This window comes from Nerophis lumbriciformis, linkage group LG38 (genome assembly GCF_033978685.3).
Source record: "Nerophis lumbriciformis linkage group LG38, RoL_Nlum_v2.1, whole genome shotgun sequence".
Lineage (NCBI taxonomy): Eukaryota > Metazoa > Chordata > Actinopteri > Syngnathiformes > Syngnathidae > Nerophis > Nerophis lumbriciformis.
Genome location: NC_084585.2, coordinates 6,673,351 through 6,699,111, shown reverse-complemented (window position 1 = coordinate 6,699,111; position 25,761 = coordinate 6,673,351). Strand labels below are relative to the sequence as shown.

The 25,761-nt window shown below is 39.8% G+C and overlaps 1 protein-coding gene across 2 annotated transcripts in view; it reads left to right on the top strand.

Moving 5' to 3' along the window:
- LOC133578320 (plexin-A1-like) overlaps positions 1-25,761 on the top strand; it is a 578,589-nt gene that overhangs the window by 430,857 nt on the left and 121,971 nt on the right. For both annotated transcript variants that reach the window (XM_061932661.1, XM_061932660.1), the window contains exon 12: positions 10,302-10,492. In XM_061932661.1, coding sequence (XP_061788645.1) covers positions 10,302-10,492 — 191 coding nt within the window. The remainder of the gene's footprint in view (positions 1-10,301; positions 10,493-25,761) is intronic.

Here is a 25,761-nt window from a genome sequence, read left to right as displayed (position 1 = left end):
TTAGTTGATGCACCTTTGGCAGCAATTACAGCCTCAATGTTATGTAAGGGGGAGTGACGGCACAGACAACAAGGGGGCGTAGTTTAGCTCTATGATTTATTATGTATATATATATGTATATATATATATACATATATATATATATATTAGAGATGCGCGGATAGGCAATTATTTCATCCGCAACCGCATCAGAAAGTCGTCAACCATCCGCCATCCACCCGATGTAACATTTGATCAGAACCGCACCCGCCCGCCATCCGCCCGCACCCGCCCGTTGTTATATATCTAATATAGACGATGCAAGGCATTAGTGAGGTTATAAAGCTTTTGCCTGTTAAAGAAAGGAGACTGATCCAATGCAGCACAGACATTCGCGTGCCACGCTGTCACGACCCAGACGCACACCAGTGCACAATCATATGGGAGCCGCGCTGAGCGCACCTCCAAGCGCGTCTCGCTGCCGGCGACGGCCGGGTATGGGCCCGACGCTCCAGCGCCATCCATTTTCAGGGCTAGTTGATTCGGCAGGTGGGTTGTTACACACTCCTTAGCGGGTTCCGACGTCCATGGCCACCGTCCTGCTGTCTATATCAACCAGGGTGAGCCCCACCCCTTTCGTGAGCGCACTGCGCGCGGAGTGACCCCTGTTACGAGCCCCCGGCCACGGGGGTGGCGGGCAGGTAAGCTGCTTACCTGCTGCGCGTGACGCCGGCCGCGGCGAAGGCGGACGAGGCGGGGTGTCGGTGCGGTGGGCGCGGTGGTGACCCTGGACGTGCGTCGGGCCCTTCTCGCGGATCGCCTCAGCTACGGCTCCCGGTGGGGCCCTCTCGGGGGAAGGGGCCTCGGTCCCGGACCCCGGCGAGGCGTCGGGGGCCTTCTCCACTCCGTAAAAGTGTCCATCTCTTTTTTTTTTTTTCTTCTGTTGTGGCATATGCTGCAGGTGCCTGCTCGTTTTTCGTATGTGGGTAACAACATTTAACTATGTATATACATTTCCGAATTGGTTTAACTGCCACCCGCCTGAATCTATTTAAAATCTAATTTTTTTTATTTCAACCGCCTGACCCGACCCGACCCGCGGATAAAATCTAATTTTTTTTAATTTCATCCGCCCGATCCGCGGATAATCCGCGGACTCCGCGGTTGTGCCCGCAAACCGCGCATCTCTAATATATATATATATATATATATATATATATATATATATATATATATATATATATATATATATATATATACATTCTAACCACTAGGACACTGAGTAGGCCTAGTGGTTAGAGTGTCCGCCCTGAGATCGGTAGGTTGTGAGTTCAAACCCCGGCCGAGTCATACCAAAGACTATAAAAATGGGAGCCATTACCTCCCTGCTTGGCACTCAGCATCAAGGGTTGGAATTGGGGGTTCAATCACCAAAAATGATTCCCGGGCGCGGCCACCGCTGCTGCTCACTGCTCCCCTCACCTCCCAGGGGGTGATCAAGGGTGATGGGTCGAATGCAGAGAATAATTTCGCCACACCTAGTGTGTGTGTGTGACTATCATTGGTACTTTAAGCGTTTATGTTCCAGCTTGGCACACATTTTCATTAATTTAATAAATGTGGCAATTAATTGAACTGTTTCTTATTCCAAATGAACTTTTTAAATTGCAAGTAGTGTTGTAACGATACCAATATTTTGGTACCGGTACTAAAATTATTTCAGTACTTTTCGGTACTTTTCTAAATAAAGGGGACCACAAAGAAATTGCATTATTGGCTTTATTTTAACAAAAAAATCTTAGGGTACATGAAACATATATTTATTATTGCAACTTAGTCCTTAAATAAAATAGTGAACATACTAGACAACTTGTCTTTTAGTAGTAAGTAAACAAACAAGTCAGTTAATGGTCCTAAAACCAAGTCCTGCAACAAAAACCAAGAGGAATTCTTCTACTAACTAAAACCAAGTCCGTTACACGTTAAGTTTGTTTATTATTCTAATTTAGTCCTTAAATAAAATAGTGAACATACTAGACAACTTGTCTTTTAGTAGTAAGTAAACAAACAAGTCAGTTAATGGTCCTAAAACCAAGTCCTGCAACAAAAACCAAGAGGAATTCTTCTACCAACTAAAACCAAGTCCGCTACACGTTAAGTTTGTTTATTATTGCAGTTAAGTCCTTAAATAAAATAGTGAACATACTAGACAACTTGTCTTTTAGTAGTAAGTAAACAAACAAGTCCGTTAATGGTCCTAAAACCAAGTCCTCCAACTAAAACCAAGAGGAATTCTTCTACCAACTAAAACCAAGTCCGTTACTCGTTAAGTTTGTTTATTATTGCAGTTTCGTCCTTAAATAAAATAGTGAACATACTAGACAACTTGTCGTTTAGTAGTAAGTAAACAAACTAGTCTGTTAATGGTCCTAAAACCAAGTCCTCCAACAAAAACCAAGAGGAATTCTTCTACCAACTAAAACCAAGTCCGTTACATGTTAAGTTTGTTTATTATTGCAGTTTAGTCCTTAAATAAAATAGTGAACATACTAGACAACTTGTCTTTTAGTAGTAAGTAAACAAACAAGTCAGTTAATGGTCCTAAAACCAAGTCCTCCAACTAAAACCAAGAGGAGTTCTTCTACCAACTAAAACCAAGTCCGTTAAGTTTGTTTATTATCGCAGTTAAGTCCTTAAATAAAGTAGTCAACATACTAGACAACTTGTCTTTTAGTAGTAAGTAAACAAACAAGTCCGTTAATGGTCCTAAAACCAAGTCCTCCAACAAAAACCAAGAGGAATTCTTCTGCCAACTAAAACCAAGTCCGTTATACGTTAAGTGTGTTTATTATTGCAGTTAAGTCCTTAAATAAAATAGTGAACATACTAGACAACTTGTCTTTTCGTAGTAAGTAAACAAACAAGTCCTTTAATGGTCCTAAAACCAAGTCCTCCAACTAAAACCAAGTCCACCAACTAAAACCAAGTCCTCCAACAAAAACCAAGAGGAATTATTCTACCAACTAAAACCAAGTCCGTTACATGTTAAGTGTGTTTATTATTGCAGTTAAGTCCTTAAATAAAATAGTGAACATACTAGACAACTTGTCTTTTAGTAGTAAGTAAACAAACAAGTCAGTTAATGGTCCTAAAACCAAGTCCACCAACTAAAACCAAGAGGAGTTCTTCTACCAACTAAAACCAAGTCTGTCAAGTTTGTTTATTATTGCAGTTAAGTCCTTAGATAAAATAGTGAACATACTAGACAACTTGTCTTTTAGTAGTAAGTAAACAAACAAGTCAGTTAATGGTCCTAAAACCAAGTCCTCCAACTAAATCCAAGAGGAATTCTTCTGCCAACTAAAACCAAGTCCGTTACACGTTAAGTTTGTTTATTATTGCAGTTTAGTCCTTAAATAAAATAGTGAACATACTAGACAACTTGTCTTTTAGTAGTAAGTAAACAAACAAGTCAGTTAATGGTCCTAAAACCAAGTCCACCAACTAAAACCAAGAGGAGTTCTTCTACCAACTAAAACCAAGTCCGTTAAGTTTGTTTATTATCGCAGTTAAGTCCTTAAATAAAGTAGTCAACATACTAGACAACTTGTCTTTTAGTAGTAAGTAAACAAACAAGTCCGTTAATGGTCCTAAAACCAAGTCCTCCAACTAAAACCAAGAGGAATTCTTCTACCAACTAAAACCAAGTCCGTTACACTTTGTTTGTTTATTATTGCAGTTTAGTCCTTAAATAAAATAGTGAACATACTAGACAACTTGTCTTTTAGTAGTAAGTAAACAAACAAGTCCTTTAATGGTCCTAAAACCAAGTCCACCAACTAAAACCAAGTCCACCAACTCAAACCAAGAGGAGTTCTTCTACCAACTAAAACCAAGTTCGTTTCACGTTAAGTTTGTTTATTATTGCAGTTAAGTCCTTAAATAAAGTAGTCAACATACTAGACAACTTGTCTTTTAGTAGTAAGTAAACAAACAAGTCCGTTAATGGTCCTAAAACCAAGTCCTCCAACAATAACCAAGAGGAATTCTCCTACCAACTAAAACCAAGTCCGTTACACGTTAAGTTTGTTTATTATTCTAATTTAGTCCTTAAATAAAATAGTGAACATACTAGACAACTTGTCTTTTAGTAGTAAGTAAACAAACAAGTCAGTTAATGGTCCTAAAACCAAGTCCTCCAACTAAAACCAAGTCTTCCAACAATAACCAAGAGGAATTCTCCTACCAACTAAAACCAAGTCCGTTTCACGTTAAGTTTGTTTATTATTGCAGTTAAGTCCTTAAATAAAGTAGTCAACATACTAGACAATTTGTCTTTTAGTAGTAAGTAAACAAACAAGTCTTTTAATGGTCCTAAAACCAAGTCCTCCAACTAAAACCAAGAGGAATTCTTCTACCAACTAAAACTAAGTCCGTTACACGTTAAGTTTGTTTATGATTGCAATTAAGTCCTTAAATAAAATAGTGGACATACTAGACCACTTGTCTTTTAGTAGTAAGTAAACGAACAAGTCCGTTAATGGTCCTAAAACCAAGTCCTCCAACAAAAACCAAGAGGAATTCTTCTACCAACTAAAACCAAGTGCGCTACACCTTAAGTTTGTTTATTATTGCAGTTAAGTCCTTAGATAAAATAGTGAACATACTAGACAACTCGTCTTTTAGTAGTAAGTAAACAAACAAGTCTGTTAATGGTCCTAAAACCAAGTCCTCCAACTAAAACCAAGTCTTCCAACAATAACCAAGAGGAATTCTCCTACCAACTAAAACCAAGTCCGTTTCACGTTAAGTTTGTTTATTATTGCAGTTAAGTACTTAGATAAAATAGTCAACATACTAGACAACTTGTCTTTTAGTAGTAAGTAAACAAACAATTTCCGTTAATGGTCCTAAAACCAAGTCCTCCAACTAAAACCAAGAGGAATTCTTCTACCAACTAAAACCAAGTCCGTTACACGTTAAGTTTGTTTATTATTCTAATTTAGTCCTTAAATAAAATAGTGAACATACTAGACAACTTGTCTTTTAGTAGTAAGTAAACAAACAAGTCAGTTAATGGTCCTAAAACCAAGTCCTGCAACAAAAACCAAGAGGAATTCTCCTACCAACTAAAACCAAGTCTGTTTCACGTTAAGTTTGTTTATTATTGCAGTTAAGTCCTTAGATAAAATAGCGAACATACTAGACAACTTGTCTTTTAGTAGTACGTAAACAAACAAGTCCTTTAATGGTCCTAAAACCAAGTCCTCCAACTAAAACCAAGAGGAATTATTCTACCAACTAAAACCAAGTCTGTTACACGTTAAGTTTGTTTATTATTGCAGTTAAGTCCTTAAATAAAGTAGTCAACATACTAGACAACTTGTCTTTTAGTAGTAAGTAAACAAACAAGTCTTTTAATGGTCCTAAAACCAAGTCCATCAACTAAATCCAAGAGGAATTCTTCTGCCAACTAAAACCAAATCCGTTTCACGTTAAGTTTGTTTATTATTGCAGTTAAGTCCTTAAATAAAGTAGTCAACATACTAGACAACTTGTCTTTTAGTAGTAAGTAAACAAACAAGTCCGTTAATGGTCCTAAAACCAAGTGCACCAACTAAAACCAAGAGGAGTTCTACCAACTAAAACCAAGTCCGTTTCACGTTAAGTTTGTTTATTATTGCAGTTTCGTCCTTAAATAAATAGTGAACTTACTAGACAACTTGTCTTTTAGTAGTAAGTAAACAAACAAGTCAGTTAATGGTCCTAAAACCAAGTCCTGCAACAAAAACCAAGAGGAATTCTCCTACCAACTAAAACCAAGTCTGTTTCACGTTAAGTTTGTTTATTATTGCAGTTAAGTCCTTAGATAAAATAGCGAACATACTAGACAACTTGTCTTTTAGTAGTACGTAAACAAACAAGTCCTTTAATGGTCCTAAAACCAAGTCCACCAACTAAAACCAAGAGGAATTCTCCTACCAACTAAAACCAAGTCTGTTTCACGTTAAGTTTGTTTATTATTGCAGTTAAGTCCTTAAATAAAGTAGTCAACATACTAGACAACTTGTCTTTTAGTAGTAAGTAAACAAACAAGTCCGTTAATGGTCCTAAAACCAAGTGCACCAACTAAAACCAAGAGGAGTTCTACCAACTAAAACCAAGTCCGTTTCACGTTAAGTTTGTTTATTATTGCAGTTTCGTCCTTAAATAAAATAGTGAACTTACTAGACAACTTGTCTTTTAGTAGTAAGTAAACAAACAAGTCAGTTAATGGTCCTAAAACCAAGTCCTGCAACAAAAACCAAGAGGAATTCTCCTACCAACTAAAACCAAGTCTGTTTCACGTTAAGTTTGTTTATTATTGCAGTTAAGTCCTTAGATAAAATAGCGAACATACTAGACAACTTGTCTTTTAGTAGTACGTAAACAAACAAGTCCTTTAATGGTCCTAAAACCAAGTCCACCAACTAAAACCAAGAGGAATTCTCCTACCAACTAAAACCAAGTCTGTTTCACGTTAAGTTTGTTTATTATTGCAGTTAAGTCCTTAAATAAAATAGTGAACATACTAGACAACTAGTCTGTTAGTAGTAAGTAAACAAACAAGTCCGTTAATGGTCCTAAAACCAAGTCCTCCAACAAAAACCAAGAGGAATCCTTCTACAAACTAAAGCCAAGTCCGTTACACGTTAAGTTTCTTTATTATTGCAGTTAAGTCCTTAAATAAAATAGTGGACGTACTAGACAACTTGTCTTTTAGTAGTAAGTAAACAAACAAGTCCGTTAATGGTCCTAAAACCAAGTGCACCAACTAAAACCAAGAGGAGTTCTAACAACTAAAACCAATTCCGTTAAGTTTGTTTATTATTGCAGTTAAGCCCTAAAAAAAAATAGTGAACATACTAGACAACTTGTCTTTTAGTAGTAAGTAAACAAACAAGTCCTTTAATGGTCCTAAAACCAAGTCCACCAACTAAAACCAAGAGGAATTCGTCTGCCAACTAAAACCAAGTCCGTTACACGTTAAGTGAGTTTATTATTGCAGTTAAGTCCTTAAATAAAATAGTGAACATACTAGACAACTAGTCTGTTAGTAGTAAGTAAACAAACAAGTCCGTTAATGGTCCTAAAACCAAGTCCTCCAACAAAAACCAAGAGGAATTCTTCTACCAACTAAAACCAAGTGCGCTACACGTTAAGTTTGTTTATTATTGCAGTTAAGTCCTTAGATAAAAATAGTGAACATACTAGACAACTTGTCTTTTAGTAGTAAGTAAACAAACAAGTCCGTTAATGGTCCTAAAACCAAGTCCACCAACTAAAACCAAGTCCCCCAACAAAAACCAAGAGGAATTCTCCTACCAACTAAAACCAAGTCCGTTTCACGTTAAGTTTGTTTATAATTGCAGTTCAGTCCTTAGATAAAATAGTGAACATACTAGACAACTTGTCTTTTAGTAGTAAGTAAACAAACAAGTCCGTTAACGGTCCTAAAACCAAGTCCACCAACTAAAAACAAGTCCTCCAACAAAAACCAAGAGGAATTCTTCTGCCAACTAAAACCAAGTCAGTTACACGTTAAGTTTGTTTATAATTGCAGTTAAGTCCTTAGATAAAATAGTGAACATACTAGACAACTTGTCTTTTAGTAGTAAGTAAACAAACAAGTCCGTTAATGGTCCTAAAACCAAGTCTTCCAACTAAAACCAAGAGGAATTCTTCTACCAACTAAAACCAAGTCCGTTACACGTTAAGTTTGTTTATTATTGCAGTTTAGTCCTTAAATAAAATAGTGAACATACTAGACAACTTGTCTTTTAGTAGTAAGTAAACAAACAAGTCCGTTAATGGTCCTAAAACCAAGTCCTCCAACAAAAACCAAGAGGAATTCTTCTACCAACTAAAACCAAGTCCGTTTCACGTTAAGTTTGTTTATTATTGCAGTTAAGTCCTTAAATAAAGTAGTCAACATACTAGACAACTTGTCTTTTAGTAGTAAGTAAACAAACAAGTCCGTTAATGGTCCTAAAACCAAGTGCACCAACTAAAACCAAGAGGAGTTCTACCAACTAAAACCAAGTCCGTTTCACGTTAAGTTTGTTTATTATTGCAGTTTCGTCCTTAAATAAAATAGTGAACTTACTAGACAACTTGTCTTTTAGTAGTAAGTAAACAAACAAGTCAGTTAATGGTCCTAAAACCAAGTCCTGCAACAAAAACCAAGAGGAATTCTCCTACCAACTAAAACCAAGTCTGTTTCACGTTAAGTTTGTTTATTATTGCAGTTAAGTCCTTAGATAAAATAGCGAACATACTAGACAACTTGTCTTTTAGTAGTACGTAAACAAACAAGTCCTTTAATGGTCCTAAAACCAAGTCCACCAACTAAAACCAAGAGGAATTCTCCTACCAACTAAAACCAAGTCTGTTTCACGTTAAGTTTGTTTATTATTGCAGTTAAGTCCTTAGATAAAATAGCGAACATACTAGACAACTTGTCTTTTAGTAGTACGTAAACAAACAAGTCCTTTAATGGTCCTAAAACCAAGTCCTCCAACTAAAACCAAGAGGAATTATTCTACCAACTAAAACCAAGTCTGTTACACGTTAAGTTTGTTTATTATTGCAGTTAAGTCCTTAAATAAAATAGTAAACATACTAGACAACTTGTCTTTTAGTAGTAAGTAAACAAACAAGTCTTTTAATGGTCCTAAAACCAAGTCCTCCAACTAAAACCAAGTCCTCCAACAAAAACCAAGAGAAATTCTTCTGCCAACTAAAACCAAGTCTGTTACACGTTAAGTTTGTTTATTATTGCAGTTAAGTCCTTAAATAAAATAGTAAACATACTAGACAACTCGTCTTTTAGTAGTAAGTAAACAAACAAGTCTGTTAATGGTCCTAAAACCAAGTCCTCCAACTAAAACCAAGTCTTCCAACAAAAACCAAGAGGAATTCTTCTACCAACTAAAACCAAGTCCGTTTCACGTTAAGTTTGTTTATTATTGCAGTTAAGTCCTTAAATAAAGTAGTCAACATACTAGACAACTTGTCTTTTAGTAGTAAGTAAACAAACAAGTCTTTTAATGGTCCTAAAACCAAGTCCTCCAACTAAAACCAAGTCCTCCAACAAAAACCAAGAGAAATTCTTCTGCCAACTAAAACCAAGTCTGTTACACGTTAAGTTTGTTTATTATTGCAGTTAAGTCCTTAAATAAAATAGTGAACATACTAGACAACTCGTCTTTTAGTAGTAAGTAAACAAACAAGTCTGTCAATGGTCCTAAAACCAAGTCCTCCAACTAAAACCAAGTCTTCCAACAATAACCAAGAGGAATTCTCCTACCAACTAAAACCAAGTCCGTTACACGTTAAGTGTGTTTATTATTCTAATTTAGTCCTTAGATAAAATAGTGAACATACTAGACAACTTGTCTTTTAGTAGTAAGTAAACAAACCAGTCCTTTAATGGTCCTAAAACCAAGTCCACCAACTAAAACCAAGTCCACCAACTAAAACCAAGTCCTCCAACAAAAACCAAGAGGAATTCTTCTGCCAACTAAAACCAAGTCCGTTACACGTTAAGTGTGTTTATTATTGCAGTTAAGTCCTTAAATAAAATAGTGAACATTCTAGACAACTTGTCTTTTAGTAGTAAGTAAACAAACAAAGACTCCTAATTAGTCTATGCAGTAACATATTGTGTCATTTATACACCTATTATTTTGTACACATTATGAGGGACAAACTGTAAAAACTGATCTACTTGTTCATTTACTGTTAATATCTGCTTATTTTCTGTTTTAACATGTTCTATCTACACTTCTGTTAAAATGTAATAATCACTTGTTGGATACTTTACATTAGTTTTGGATGACACCACACATTTAGGTGTCGATCCGATACCAAGTAGCTACAGGATCATACATTGGTCATATTCAAAGCCCGGCTGATAATGGGTGGATCCCTAATTTCAAGCTTTGTGCAGTCGTCCTTCATTCTGTCCCTTTTCACCGTCTGCCTCCAACCTATTTCTCAACGGTGATAATCATCTGGTGTCGTATGAGAAAATACTGATATGTTAATGTAATTAGAAAGGAGTCATTTAGCGGAGAGTAATTGGTGCGGGGTTGCTTTAAAGCCGCTCCATGACCGATGGGATTTGGGGATGGAAAAGCAGAGCGAGCGAGAGAGATTCCTAGGGCAATCGGGGGGGGGGGGGGGGGGGGGGGGGAATATTGCTTTTTACTTGGTGACACTGAACCCGTTTGTGAAATGCTAATGAAAAATGACTACCATTTTTGAAAATGATTCCTCAGCTCACCTGTACAAGTGCTACGCCCTGAGGGACAGCTGCGGCATGTGTCTGAAGGCCGACCCCAGGTTCGAGTGCGGCTGGTGCGTACAAGAGAAGAAGTGCTCCCTGCGCCAGGAGTGCACTCCCGCCGAGAGCACTTGGATGCACGCCACCACGGGGAACAGCCGCTGCGCACACCCCAAGATCACCAAGGTAAAGCTGGCGACACCACGCGGGTCTCTGCAGTCACTTTACATGTTCACAGTATTAATATAGGAGGTACAGTTTTTCCTTTTGAATGAATGAATGTCAGGTTCAAACACTGATGACCTTTATTAAACAGACTAGAAGCAAGGAATCATGCAGAGACAGAATTCAATTTTGGGACGTGTTTTGGGCTGTACTCTAGTTACAGATCCAAACTACGTTCTAAAAGTCCAGCCCACGTGCTTCCTCTATTTATTTGGGAGGTCCCTGGTTACATCACTGCAGCTGTCGCTGAGGGACGGGGGGGTAATCTCGACAGTTCCAGTTAGACACAATATGTGATTATACAAAAATGCAAATGTGCTGACAGTCGTGATATCGCCCTGTCTCTGCTCTGTCTGCGTCACGGTACTCGATGTTCGGCCTTGGCAGTCAGCAGGCCGATTCTGGAAAGAAACGCTGATACGAGACTGGCTCGCGATCTTTTGGATTGCCGGCTTTGCACAGACAAAGAAAAATACAATTTCAATACAATGAGAAACCTTGGAAGGGACCGCAGATGTGGGCACCCCGCCCCCTGGGCGACCGGTGCAATGGACGTTGAGTGGATCTAGCATAATATTGTGAGAGTCCAGTCCATAGTGGATCTAACATAATAGTGAGAGTCCAGTCCATAGTGGATCTAACATAATAGTGAGAGTCCAGTCCATAGTGGATCTAACATAATAGTGAGAGTCCAGTCCATAGTGGATCTAACATAATATTGTGAGAGTCCAGTCCATAGTGGATCTAGCATAATATTGTGATAGTCTAGTCCATACTGGATCTAACATAATAGTGAGAGAGTCCAGTCCATAGTGGATCTAACATAATAGTGAGAGTGCAGTCCATAGTGGATCTAACATAACAGTGAGAGTCCAGTCCATAGTGGATCTAACATAATAGTGAGAGTCCAGTCCATAGTGGATCTAACATAATAGTAAGAGTCCAGTCCATTGTGGATCTAGCATAATATTGTGATAGTCCAGTCCATAGTGGATCTAACATAATAGTGTGAGAGTCCAGTCCATAGTGGATCTAACATAATATTGTGAGAGTCCAATCCATAGTGGATCTAACATAATAGTGTGAGAGTCCAGTCCATAGTGAATCTAACATAATAGTGTGAGAGTCCAGTTAATGGTGGATCTAGCATAATATTGTGAGAGTCCAGTCCATAGTGGATCTAACATAATAGTGTGAGAGTCCAGTCCATAGTGGATCTAACATAATAGTGTGAGTCCAGTCCATAGTGGATCTAACATAATAGTGTGAGTACAGTCCATAGTGGATCTAACATAACAGTGTGAGAGTCCAGTCCATAGTGGATCTAACATAATAGTGTGAGAGTCCAGTCCATAGTGGATCTAACATAATAGTAAGAGTCCAGTCCATAGTGGATCTAACATAATAGTGTGAGAGTCCAGTCCATAGTGGATCTAACATAATAGTGAGAGTCCAGTCCATAGTGGATCTAACATAATAGTGTGAGAGTCCAGTCCATAGTGGATCTAACATAATAGTGAGAGTCCAGTCCATAGTGGATCTAACATAATAGTGTGAGAGTCCAGTCCATAGTGGATCTAACATAATAGTGTGAGAGTCCAGTTCATAGTGGATCTAGCATAATAGTGTGAGAGTTCAGTCCTTGGTGGATCTAACATAATAGTGTGAGAGTCCAGTCCATAGTGGATCTAACATAATATTGTGAGAGTCCAGTCCATAGTGGATCTAACATAATAGTGAGAGTCCAGTCCATAGTGGATCTAACATAATAGTGAGAGTCCAGTCCATAGTGGATCTAACATAATAGTGAGAGTCCAGTCCATAGTGGATCTAGCATATTATTGTGAGAGTGCAGTCCATAGTGGATCTAACATAATATTGTGAGAGTCCAGTCCATAGTGGATCTAACATAATAGTGAGAGTCCAGTCCATAGTGGATCTAACATAATATTGTGAGAGTCCAGTCCATATTGGATCTAACATAATAGTGTGAGAGTCCAGCCCCTAGTGGATCTAGCATAATATTGTGAGAGTCCAGTCCATAGTGGATCTAACATAATATTGTGAGAGTCCAGTCCATAGTGGATCTAACATAATAGTGAGAGAGTCCAGTCCATAGTGGAACTAGCATATTATTGTGATAGTCCAGTCCATAGTGGATCTAGCATATTATTGTGAGAGTCCAGTCCATAGTGGATCCAACATAATAGTGTGAGAGTGCAGTCCATAGTGGATCTAACATAATAGTAAGAGTCCAGTCCATAGTGGATCTAACATAATAGTGTGAGAGTCCAGTCCATAGTGGATCTAACATAATAGTGTGAGAGTCCAGTCCATAGTGGATCTAACATAATATTGTGAGAGTCCAGTCCATAGTGGATCTAACATAACAGTGAGAGTCCAGTCCATAGTGGATCTAACATAATAGTAAGAGTCCAGTCCATAGTGGATCTAACATAATAGTAAGAGTCCAGTCCATAGTGGATCTAGCATAATATTGTGATAGTCCAGTCCATAGTGGATCTAACATAATAGTGTGAGAGTCCAGTCCATAGTGAATCTAACATAATAGTGTGAGAGTCCAGTTAATGGTGGATCTAGCATAATATTGTGAGAGTCCAGTCCATAGTGGATCTAACATAATAGTGTGAGAGTCCAGTCCATAGTGGATCTAACATAATAGTGTGAGTACAGTCCATAGTGGATCTAACATAACAGTGTGAGAGTCCAGTCCATAGTGGATCTAACATAATAGTGTGAGAGTCCAGTCCATAGTGGATCTAGCATAATATTGTGAGAGTCCAGTCCATAGTGGATCTAACATAACAGTGTGAGAGTCCAGTCCATAGTGGATCTAACATAATAGTGTGAGTCCAGTCCATAGTGGATCTAACATAATAGTGTGAGTACAGTCCATAGTGGATCTAACATAACAGTGTGAGAGTCCAGTCCATAGTGGATCTAACATAATAGTGTGAGTCCAGTCCATAGTGGATCTAACATAATAGTGTGAGTACAGTCCATAGTGGATCTAACATAACAGTGTGAGAGTCCAGTCCATAGTGGATCTAACATAATAGTGTGAGTCCAGTCCATAGTGGATCTAACATAATAGTGTGAGTACAGTCCATAGTGGATCTAACATAACAGTGTGAGAGTCCAGTCCATAGTGGATCTAACATAATAGTGTGAGTCCAGTCCATAGTGGATCTAACATAATAGTGTGAGTACAGTCCATAGTGGATCTAACATAACAGTGTGAGAGTCCAGTCCATAGTGGGGCCAGCAGGACACCACCCCGAGCGGAGACAGGTCAGCAGCGCAGAGATGTCCCCAACTGATGCACAGATGAGTGGTCCACTTTGGGTCCCGACTTTGGACAGCTAGCGCTTCATCCGTGGCCACCGAACCTGTGCCCCCCCCTTCCACGAAGGAGAGGGAGGCAGAGCAGAAAAGAATTGGCAGATCAACTGGTCTATTTAAAGGCTAGAGTATACAAATGAGTTTTAAGATGGGACTTAAATGCTTCTACTGAGGTAGCATCTCTAACTGTTACCAGTAGAACATTCCAGAGTACTGGAGCCCCAATAAAAAAACGCTCTATAGCCCGCAGACTTTTTTTGGACTCTCGGACTCACTAATAAGCCGGAGTTCTTTGAAGGCAGATTTCTTGCCGGGACATATGGTACAATACAATCAGCAAGATGGGATGGAGCTAGACCGTGTAGTATTTCATAATGTCAACGAATAGTCGCACCCTAGTCCGCATTGTGTGTTGCTATCAACTTCCCCCAAGTGTTGTCTATTTCCAAGTACTACAATCCACCTCGCAAGCTAAAATTGTCCAATGCCAAGAATCTTCCCCATTTAGTTGTGCTCACACAGGATGAATCTGACCCTGGATAAAACTGTATCTGGTCCGGCTAAGATACTTCAGCAAGTCCGAGGCCGCTAAGTCAAACAAATACTCTTCGCTGTGTTTGTTTCCCCCGGCAACTCTGCCTTCAAAATAATAAACATGTCAGCTTGTTGTGTGAGGCCGGTCACGGGGGCTATGTACTTGGCGAGAGAGACGTCAAAGAGCTCACTTCCTGCTTGACAGGAACCACCGAAGGCGATCCTTTGGACGCAAGCAAAAAAAAAAAGTTGAAGTCGCCGCATTAATTGTTTGGCCTCGGCGGGGAAAAGTGAGCATGTTTGGAGGGAAGCCATCTTGGACACATTAACCATGACTGCGAGCACAACACAGATGGGCTGGCCAGGAGGAACACACTGATGTGATTAAAGGTGATGACTACACCGGGGTATGGCTGTCTGTGTGAGACGCAAACTAAGTGTGTTGATTGCGTCGCACCGTGAGTGCTGAGAGTGTTTGTTGACAGGGTGGGTGGGCCGAGGCGTGGAAACACTACGGCGCTCCCATCTGTTGCCATCCATAACCGTGGAGGTGGTCTACGTCCAACTGTGACCCGGGTCACTGGCCCCACAGCTCACCTCAGGGACTGGTAATGTAGAGCAGGGGTCCCCAAACCTTTTTGGCACCGGGAAACGGTTTAATGTAGGCATTATGTTCACGGACAAGTAGATAAATGAGCAAATAAGTGCATGAAAAAACTCAGCATAACGATGAATTAGTAGGAGCCCCCGGTCTTTTCCCTTTGCAAACAAACCTCTGGTAACACTTTAGTACGGGGGACATATTCTAAGTAACAAAGACTTAATTTACAGTTATTTGGACACTAGGGGAACATATTCTAAGTAACAAAGACTTAGTTTATAGTTATTTGGACACTTGGGGAACATATTTTAAGTAACAAATACTTAATTTAGAGTTATTTGGACACAAGGGGAACATATTCTAAGTAACAAAGACTTCATTTAGAGTTATTTGGACACTAGGGGAACATATTTTAAGTAACAAAGACTTCATTTACAGTTATTTGGACACTAGGGGAACATATTCTAAGTAACAAAGACTTAATTTACAGTTATTTGGTCACTAGGGGAACATATTCAAAGTAGTGAATACTTCATTTCGAGTTAGTTGGACACGAGTGGAACATATTCTAAGTAACAAAGACTTAATGTACAGTTATTTGGACACTAGGGGAACATATTCTAAGTAACAAAGACTTCATTTAGAGTTATTTGGACACTAGGGGAACATATTCTAAGTAACAAAGACTTAATTTAGTTATTTGGACACTAGGGAAACATATTCTAAGTAACAAAGACTTAATTTAGAGTTATTTGGACACTAGGGGAACATATTCTAAGTAACAAAGACTTAATTTAGAGTTATTTGGACACCAGAGGAACATATTCTAAGTAACAAAGACTTAGTTTATAGTTATTTGGACACTAGGGGAACATATTCTAAGTAACAAAGACTTAATTTAGAGTTAGTTGGACACTAGGGGAACATATTCTAAGTAACAAAGACTTAGTTTATAGTTATTTGGACACTAGGGGGACATATTCTAAGTAACAAATACTTATTTTACAGTTATTTGGACACTAGGGGAACATATTCTAAGTAACAAAGACCTAATTTACAGTTATTTGGACACTAGGGGAACATATTCTAAGTAACAAAGACTTAATTTAGAGTTATTTGGACACTAGGGGAACATATTCAAAGTAACAAATACTTAATTTAAAGTTATTTGGACACAAGTGGAGCATATTCTATGTAACAGATACTTCATTTAGAGTTATTTGGACACCAGGGGAACATAGTCTGAGTAACAAAGACTTAATTAAGAGTTATTTGGTTAGTAATGGTGAACATGTCATTAGGGTTAGGGTTATGGGACGTCGTAGTGCGGTTGGGAGAGTGGCCGTACCAGCAATCTGAGGGTTCCTGGTTCAAACCCCATCTTCTACCTCCCTACTCACGTTCGTTGTGTCCTTGAGCGTTCTCCTGGCAACCTCCAAACCCAGACTGGTCCATCTGATTGCCAGATGGAAAAGCGTGACTCATCAGTCCAGAGAAGGCCTCTCCACTGCTCTAGAGTCCAGTGGCGACGTGCTTTACACCACTGCATCCCACGCTTTGCATTGGACTCGGTGGCGCATGGCTTAGATGCGGCTGCTCGGCCATAGAAACCCATTCCATGAAGCTCTCTGCGTCCTGTACGTGGGCTAATTGGAAGGTCACATGAAGTTTGGAGCTCTGTCGCAACTGACCGTGCCAGAAAGTCTTTGCACTATGCGCTTCAGCATCCGCCGACCCCTCTCTGTCAGTTTACATGGCCTACCACTTGTTGGCTGAGTTGCTGTTGTTCCCAAACTCTTCACTTTTCTTATAATAAAGTTGACTTTGGACTATTTAGAAGCGAGGAAATTTCACCACTGGATTTGTTGCACAGTTGGCATCCTATGACAGTTCCACGCTGGAAAGAAACAGTCTCCATGCCTAAGTGCTTGATTTGATACACCGGGCCAAGTGATTGGGACACCTGATTCTCATCATTTGGATGGGTGGCCAAATACTTTTGGCAATATAGCGTATATTCCGCTCTTGCTTCCTTACTTGAGCGCTCCCTGACTATATTTCCTGTGCGACTCCCTCTGAATACATAATGAAGCTATTGGATAATTGGGGCACTGGCACATTGATAAATCCTTCAGTCTCTCTCCCGCCTTCACTCGCTTCAGTTATCTCTTTCAAACAAGCGCACACAGGCTGTGTGTGTGTGTTGGGGGTACAGTGATGGGTGTGTGTGTGTGTGTGTGTGTGTGTGTGTGTGTGTGTGTGTGTGTGCATATTGAGGCATAAATCCTGGCCCAGGGGCAAGATGTTGGTGGCAGTGAAAAAGCAGGTGTAGTAGAGGAGCAATAACAGCAGGAAGAAGAACTTTCCTTCAGCGCAGACAAAGAGGAGATTTACTGGTGAACCACCGGAGGATTCTTTATCAGTGAGCCTCACCTCTCCTCCTCTCCTCGCCACCTCTGACATTTGGCAGTGTGACATTTAGCGCCTAAAGAACATCGGCAGGCGACAAAGGAAGTCTCCCGTTTCATCCTTTAGTTCTCCAGAAGAGCGACGCAGCCGCCACACAAATTGAATATTACTCCACTTCTTACCATCCATCTGTTTAAATCCCTCTCTTCCCCGCATTGGAGCCATCTTTTTTATGTCTTCTTGCTTGATTTGGACTGCTTTGTTAGGGGTTTTTTTTGTTTTCTTCAGAATGCTAGCTGGTCTGTGTCCATTAGCCAGCGGATTAGCTGCTAATTTCATTTGGACCAGAGAATTTTGGACGGCATGTGAAAGACAACATTACACACAGACACACACACACCATCATCAGTCTTGGGTTAGTTACTGAAAACCAGTAACTAGTTACAGATACTAGTTGCTAGGATAGGATCTTTGATCCAAGACACAACTTACATTTAACTACCGTATTTTCCGCACCATAAGGCGCCCTGGGTTATAAGCCGCGCCTTCAATGAACGGCATATTTCAAAACTTTGTCCACCTATAAGCCGCCCCGTGTTATAAGCCGCATCTAACTGCGCTAAAGGAATGTCAAAAAAACAGTCAGATAGGTCAGTCAAACTTTAATAATATATTAAAAACCAGCGTGATGTGGGCGCGCATGGAGTCGTATATCAACATGGACGGAGCTGCGTGAAAAAAGCCACCCGGCCTCTTCGCGTAAACTTCCCTTAACCACTCGCTCATCTTTTCTTCATCCATCCATCCCTTCGAGTTAGCTTTTATGATGACGCCGGCTGGAAAGGTCTCTTTTGGCAAGGTCTTCCTTTTGAATATCACCATGGGTGGAAGTTTCTGGCCATTAGCATGGCAAGCTAGAACCACAGTGAAGGATAACTTCTCATTCCCTGTGGTGTGAATATTCACCGTACGTGCTCCCGTTGTATCCACAGTGCGGTTCACAGGAATATCAAAAGTCAGTGGAACCTCGTCCATGTTGATAATGTTCTCTGGCCGGATCTTTTTTTCAGCTATCTTGTTTTTACAATATGCACGGAAAGTAGCCAGCTTTTCTTGAAAGTCTTTAGGCAGTTGCTGTGAAATAGTAGTCCGTGTGCGGATGGAGAGATTGCGTCTTTTCATGAACCGGAAACCTGTCGCTTAGTAGGAGCCATTTTGTGGTCTTTACAGATGTAAACACACAAAGGAAATGAAACGTAATATCCGCGCGCTTCTTCTTCTTCTACGGGGGCGGGTGGTTGCTTACAGTAGAAGAAGAAGCGCTTCCTCTTCTATGGGGGCGGGTGCTTACCTTGGCGGTTGCTTGCGTAGAAGAAGAAGCGCTTCCTCTTCTACCGGGAAAAAAGATGGCGGTTGTTTACCGTAGTTGCGAGACCTAAACTTTATGAAAATGAATCTTAATATTAATCCATATATAAAGCGCACCGGGTTATAAGCCGCACTGTCAGCTTTTGAGTAAATTTGTGGTTTTTAGGTGCGGCTAATAGTGCGGAAAATACGGTATAATGTTATTTTCTTTGTGGTCGACAAAAGAAAAGTAGTGAGAATATCTCCATGTTAAGAAACTCGGCTTCATGTCTTGTTAGTAAACACAGATACGCCCCCTCCCACCAGATTGTTTGTTCATTTATTCTCGGTTTACCTGACGCATGGAACGTGGCCAATTGGTAGGTAGGTAGGTAGGTAGGTATTTATTGTCATTGCACAAGTACAATGAAACTTTGTTTTCAGCTAAAACCCGTTCAAGATGAGACAAACAAACAGTGTACAGGGTTACAGAACAGGAACGCTGATGGGTCGCTACAAGGCGCCCCGTAAAAGATGGGAAAAAGGTAAACGCTGGGGAAGGATGAGTAAAAAATACAATCGAGACTGGGCTCCTAAGGGGGCCCAGTCTGGAGTGGGGAAAAAAACCTCTATAGCAAAGCACATATAATTATATTACAACGTACATCTCGAGATATCTAGCAACAGAGGGGAGGGAGTGGGGGGGCCATGATGGAGGCTGCAGCTCTCAAGCGCTGCCCATCCGTCCATCACCACTATGGGATTTGCGTCAAGGGCGTCGGATTGGGGGTGGGGTATGTGCCATCCATCCATCCATCTTCTTCCGCTTATCCGAGGTCAGGTCGTGGGGGCAGCAGCTTAAGCAGGGAAGCCCAGACTTTCCTCTCCCCAGCCACTTGGTTCAGCTCCTTCCGGGGGATCCCGAGGCGTTCCCAGGTCAGCCGGGAGACATAGTCTTCCCAACGTGTCCTGGGTCTTCCCCATGGCCTCCTACCGGTCGGACATTCCTGAAACACCTCCCTAGGGAGGCGTTCGGGTGGCATCCTGACCAGATGCCCGAGCCCCTGTTCCGCGGCCTTGACGTTGTGCAGCCGATAATTAGTGTGTGCACTAAGAGATCCACCCAGAGAATGGGGCCTTATGAATCCCTTCCCTACTGTACCTTTGGGAGCTACAATCGGCTCCGAACACAGCAAATGATGAATAAGGGTCCTCATGATTGGTTTCGGACAAATAGGGTTTTTTCAGTAAACTTTGTGACAATAGTTGAATGAGCATTTGATTCTGAAAGGTGTCAAGTTAAGTAAAAAAAAAAAAAGGTTAAGTTTGGGAATATATATATGAAATTAGCCACAACACACACGTCTGGTCCCCAAGTGTAGTGCAGCAGCGTCCTAGTGCTGGCCTTGGATGCTGCCTGGTCATCCATCATCTCCAGCCTGCTCTGCCCCAAGAGGATGGGAAGGCATTATTGCTGCCCTTAGAAACCAATTAAAAGAACCCAGGCCCTGCCAATGTGTGTGTGTGTGTGTGTGTGTGTGTGTGTGTGGGGGGGGGTGTTGTCTTTCCATAGTGAGCTCAGAAAGCATAAGAATAAGTATATACATTTGATTATTTACATTTGAAAAAATGAACAAAAGGTGAGTGCCCCTAAGAAAAGTAATCGAAGCTTAGGGAAGGCTACACACAACAAAACTAAAACTGAACTGGCTACAAAGTAAACAAAAACGGAATGCTGGACGACAGCAAAGACTTACTGTGGAGCAAAAACGGCGTCCACAATGTACATCCGAACATGACGTGACAATCAACAATGTCCCCACAAAGAAGGATAAAAACAACTGAAATATTCTTGATTGCTAAAATAAAGTAGATGCGGGAAATATATCGCTCGAAGGAAGACATGAAACTGCTACAGGAAAATACTAAAAAAAGAGAGAAAAAGCCACCAATTTAGGAGCACGAGACAAGAACTAAAACACTACACACAGGAAAACAGCAAAAAAAAATCCAAATAAGTCAGGGCGGGATGTGACAGGTGGTGACAGTATACCTACTTTGAGACAAGAGCTATAGTGATGCATGCTTGGTTATGCTTTAAAGTCATATCCGACAATTTTGACGACGACTTTTTACTGTCAACTGAGTTTCGTTTTTTAGTGATTTCTGCTGGTGGTGTGCCTCCAGATTTTTTTTCCAAGCAAATAATGTGCCTTGGCTCAAAAAAGGTTGAAAAACACTGACCTAAAGCATAACAAATAGCCGAGAGACAGCTTCCAGACCGAAGTACCGCCGTACGTTCACCTAAATTACTAGCATGTATTTTTAATGTTTCTTGTGCGTTACAACCAGAGGTGGGTAGTAACGCGCTACATTTACTCCGTTACATCTACTTGAGTAACTTTTGGGATGAATTGTACTTCTAAAAGTAGTTTTAAGGCAACATACTTTTACTTTTTCTTGAGTATATTTATAGAGAAGAAACGCTACTTTTACTCCGCTACTTTTATCTACATTCAGGTCGCTACTCGCTACTAATTTTTATCGATCTGTTAATGCACGCTTTGTTTGTTTTGGTCTGTCATAGTGCCTGCGTTTCAACAAATACAGTCACTGGTGACGTTCACTCCGTTCCACCAATCAGATGCAGTCACTGGTGACGTTGAACCAATCAAACAGAGCCAGGCGGTCACATGACCTGACTTAAACAAGTTGAAAAACTTATTGGGGTGTTACCATTTAGTGGTCAATTGTACGGAATATGTACTGTACTGTGCAATCTACTAATAAAAGTTCCAATCAATCAATCAAAATTGTGAAGGAAAAAAGACCCTTTTTTTTTTCAACCGTACACCCCGTCAAAAGCCTAAAGACTGACTACACAGTTCCTGTCTTCACAATAAAAGTGCCGCTCCATCGCGCATGCGCTTTCAAAATAAGAGTCTCCGAAAGCCAGCGCAAACAAGCTAGCAAGCTACGGAGTTTGCCGCCAATGTATTTCTTGTAAAGTGTATAAAAACGAATATGGAAGCTGGACAAATAAGATGCCAAAAACCAAACACTTTCATGTGGTATTAGACAGAAAGGAGGAACTTTTTTTCTCCTCCATTTGAAAACGTGGCCGTTATCAGCACTACTGTCTGATTACAATCAATGCAAGTCATCAGAATCAGGTAATACACCAACTTATATTCTTGTCTTCATGAAAGAAAGGAATCTATATGTGTTAAACATGCATGTATATTCATTAAAACACCTTTAACATGTAAACAAAAACGGCAAAATAAATAAATATAAATTATATACTGTATATATCAATGTATATATATATATATATATATATATATATATATATGTATATATGTGTGTGTGTGTGTATATATATATATATATATATATATATATATGTATGTGTGGGAAAAAAAATCACAAGACTATTTCATCTCTACAGGCCTGTTTCATGAGGGGGGGTACCCTCAATCGTCAGGAGATTTTAATGGGAGCATTCGCATACCATGGTTTATATAGGGCACAGAGTGGGTGGGTACAGGCTGGCCTAGGGGCGTGGTGATTGGCTCATGTGTTACCTAGGCGGTGTTTCCGTCTATGGCGGCATGTTGTTACAATTTCGCTGCGCTTGTTGAGGGATGACATGTCTGGACGGTAAATAATAAACAGTTTCTCTTTCAAGCATAGGTTGCATCTTTTATTACCACTATTGTAAGGTGTGCTGGATGCAAGAATTTGCCATGTTATTGAATATTCAACATTATTGTCTTTGAGGTCCCAAATGTGTTTGCTGAGTTCTGTGGTATTTCGCAGGTTTTTGTTCCTGAAAGAAGCCTTGTGATTGTTCCATCTGGTTTTGAATTCTCCCTCGGTTAATCCTACATATGTGTCGGATGTGTTAATGTCCTTGCGTATTACCTTAGATTGGTAGACAACTGATGTTTGTAAGCACCCCCCGTTGAGAGGTCAATCAGGTTTCTTTCGACAATTACATCCTTTGTTGGTTTTGGAGTCGCTCTGTCTGAGGGCCGACGGCTCATTTGCAATTGTTTTGTTGTGGTTTGAGATGATTTGTCGTATATTGTTCATGCAGCTGTAGCTCAATTTAATGTTGTTCTTGTTGAATACATTTCTTAGGATGTTGTCTTTGGGAAAGTGTTTGTCAATCAGATTGAGGAATTTGTGTCCAATGTTCGTTGAGACGTTTTTGCTGTATGGGGGGTTGTACCAGATGATGTCGTTACGTTTTCTGTTCTTTTTTGGCTGGTTTCCTGGCGTGGGTTCATAGGTGAGGGTGAAATTGTATCCGCTTTCATCAAGGGCTTTTTGGTACGGGGGGGTTGCTTGGTCAAATTCAGCTTTGCTAGATGACAGCATCGATAGCCTTTTATTGATTCCGGTAGGTATTCTTTTCGTGGTGGTGGGTGGGTGGTTGCTGTCATGGTGCACGTATTGGAGTGTTGTGTTGGGTTTCGTGAATGGTTGGTAGCTGTTATTTCTCAGGTTGAAAGTGACGTCAAGGAAGTTGACGGTTTGCTTGTTGGCTTCAATCGTGATCCGTAGGCCGTTCTCTTTGAAAATTTGGCATATGCGCTTCTTGGTATTCTCGCTGCTCCTTGGTGAGGCGCGACACACTGCCAGTCCGTCATCACGGTAAATACCAAGGTTCAGATTGAGGCTAGCGATATATATATATATATATATATATATATATATATATATATATATATGTGTGTGTATATATATATATATATATATATGATATGTGTGTGTATGTTACTCATCAGTTACTCAGTACTTGAGTAGTTTTTCACAACATACTTTTTACTTTTACTCAAGTAAATATTTGGGTGACTACTCCTTACTTTTACTTGAGTAATAAATCTCTAAAGTACCAGTACTCTTACTTGAGTACAATTTCTGGCTACTCTACCCACCTCTGGTTACAACTAAACTTCACATACTCGAGCGTTTTGGCTTCGCTGCGATCCAGCTGATAAACCCGTGAAGCTTATCTTGCTTAATCTTCAGACCATCTCTGGCTGCGTGCCCCCTGCCACCCTCAATCTCTCCACCCTTTCTAACTAGTCGATGTTATCTCTGCTCGGTCGGCCACAGCAGTCAAAGCCTCTGACACAAGCAGACATGTTGTAGATGAGAAAGAAAAACAGACTTTGAATGGAAGTAGAGCGCTGGGACTGAATAGAAAGTCTTTGAGCTTCTATCAAAAGACTGCTCTTTGTTTGCCCGTGGAAATGACAAGTTTTGTATTTGGGTGTGTTTTGATAAGGCCGGCCGAATAGGGGAAGAGATTTGATTACCATATCTGGAGACTCTTGACTAGCGCGCCACTGTGTGCCAATCACTCCTTTGTCTGGTGCTAAAACACACGCTGAAAGAAAGACGCGGCGAATTGAAAAGACACAAAACCAGGGAGAGGAATTGAAGCAAAGATGTTCACCATAAGCCGTGTTGGAGTCGGGAGAGAAAACGCTCAATCATTATATCACTTTGGTATTCTGGCTCTGGCCCGCATGAAACTCTGCTTTGTTCCCATTGTGTCTTTCTGCTCACTTTCCTGAACAGCTGTGCGATTAACTTCCACACATCTTCTGGTAATCATCTCCCGACAAAGATCGGTGAGATAGCAGGTAGCATGGAGGAGTGTTGATTCCCCACACATGTCTGAAGCCATACAACTTCCAATGGCAACACTTTGTAAGGTCCCAGCTTTTTGTTGGACTTACTTTTCTTCAAAAAGTATACTTGGAATTCTAAATTGAATCAATTTCAATGAGAAGTTTATTGCACCATATTTTCCGGGCTATGTAGTGTAGTATTCAAGTCGCACCTACCACATTTTAGGAGAAGTATTTATTTGTACTTCTATTATAACCGCAGATATATTCCGGTGCAAAATAGTTTGGAAATGTTTATTAATTGTTTCCAAATGGTGCCTGGCACAGGGGCAGTAAAACAGCCGATCAAACAAAACGGAAGTCATCGTCATGGACGCACTAGTAAGTGTCTATATTAGCCTACTATCAAAATGTCTTTAAAAGTCTTATATAGGTGTTATAATGAAGACAACACATGATGTGTCTATATTAGCTATATTAGCCTACTATCAAAATGACTTTAAAAGTCTTATATAAGTGTTATAATAAAGGAAACACATGATGTAAGTGTCTATATTAGCTATATTAGCCTACTTTTAAAATGACTTTAAAAGTCTTATATAGGTGTTATAATGAAGACAACACATGATGTAAGTGTCTATATTAGCTATATTAGCCTACTATCAAAATGACTTTGAAAGTCTTATATAAGTGTTATAATGAAGACAACACCTGACGTAAGTGTCTATATTAGCCTACTATCAAAATGACTTTGAAAGTCTTATATAAGTGTTATAATGAAGGAAACACATGATGTAAGTGTCTATATTAGCTATATTAGCCTACTATCAAAATGACTTTAAAAGTCTTATATAGGTGTTATAATGAAGGCAACACATGATGTAAGTGTCTATATTAGCCTACTATCAAAATGACTTAAAGTCTTATATAAGTGTTATAATGAAGACAACACATGATGTAAGTGTATATATTAGCTATCTTAGCCTACTATCAAAATGACTTTGAAAGTCTTATATAAGTGTTATAATGAAGGAAACACATGATGTAAGTGTCTATATTAGCTATTTTAGCCTACTATCAAAATGACTTTGAAAGTCTTATATAAGTGTTATAATGAAGACAACACCTGACGTAAGTGTCTATATTAGCCTACTATCAAAATGACTTTAAAAGTCTTATATAAGTATTATAATGAAGGTACGTGTCTATATTAGCTATATTAGCCTAATATCAAAATGACTTTGAAAGTCTTATATAAGTGTTATAATGAAGGAAACACATGATGTAAGTGTCTATATTAGCTATATTAGCCTACTATCAAAATGACT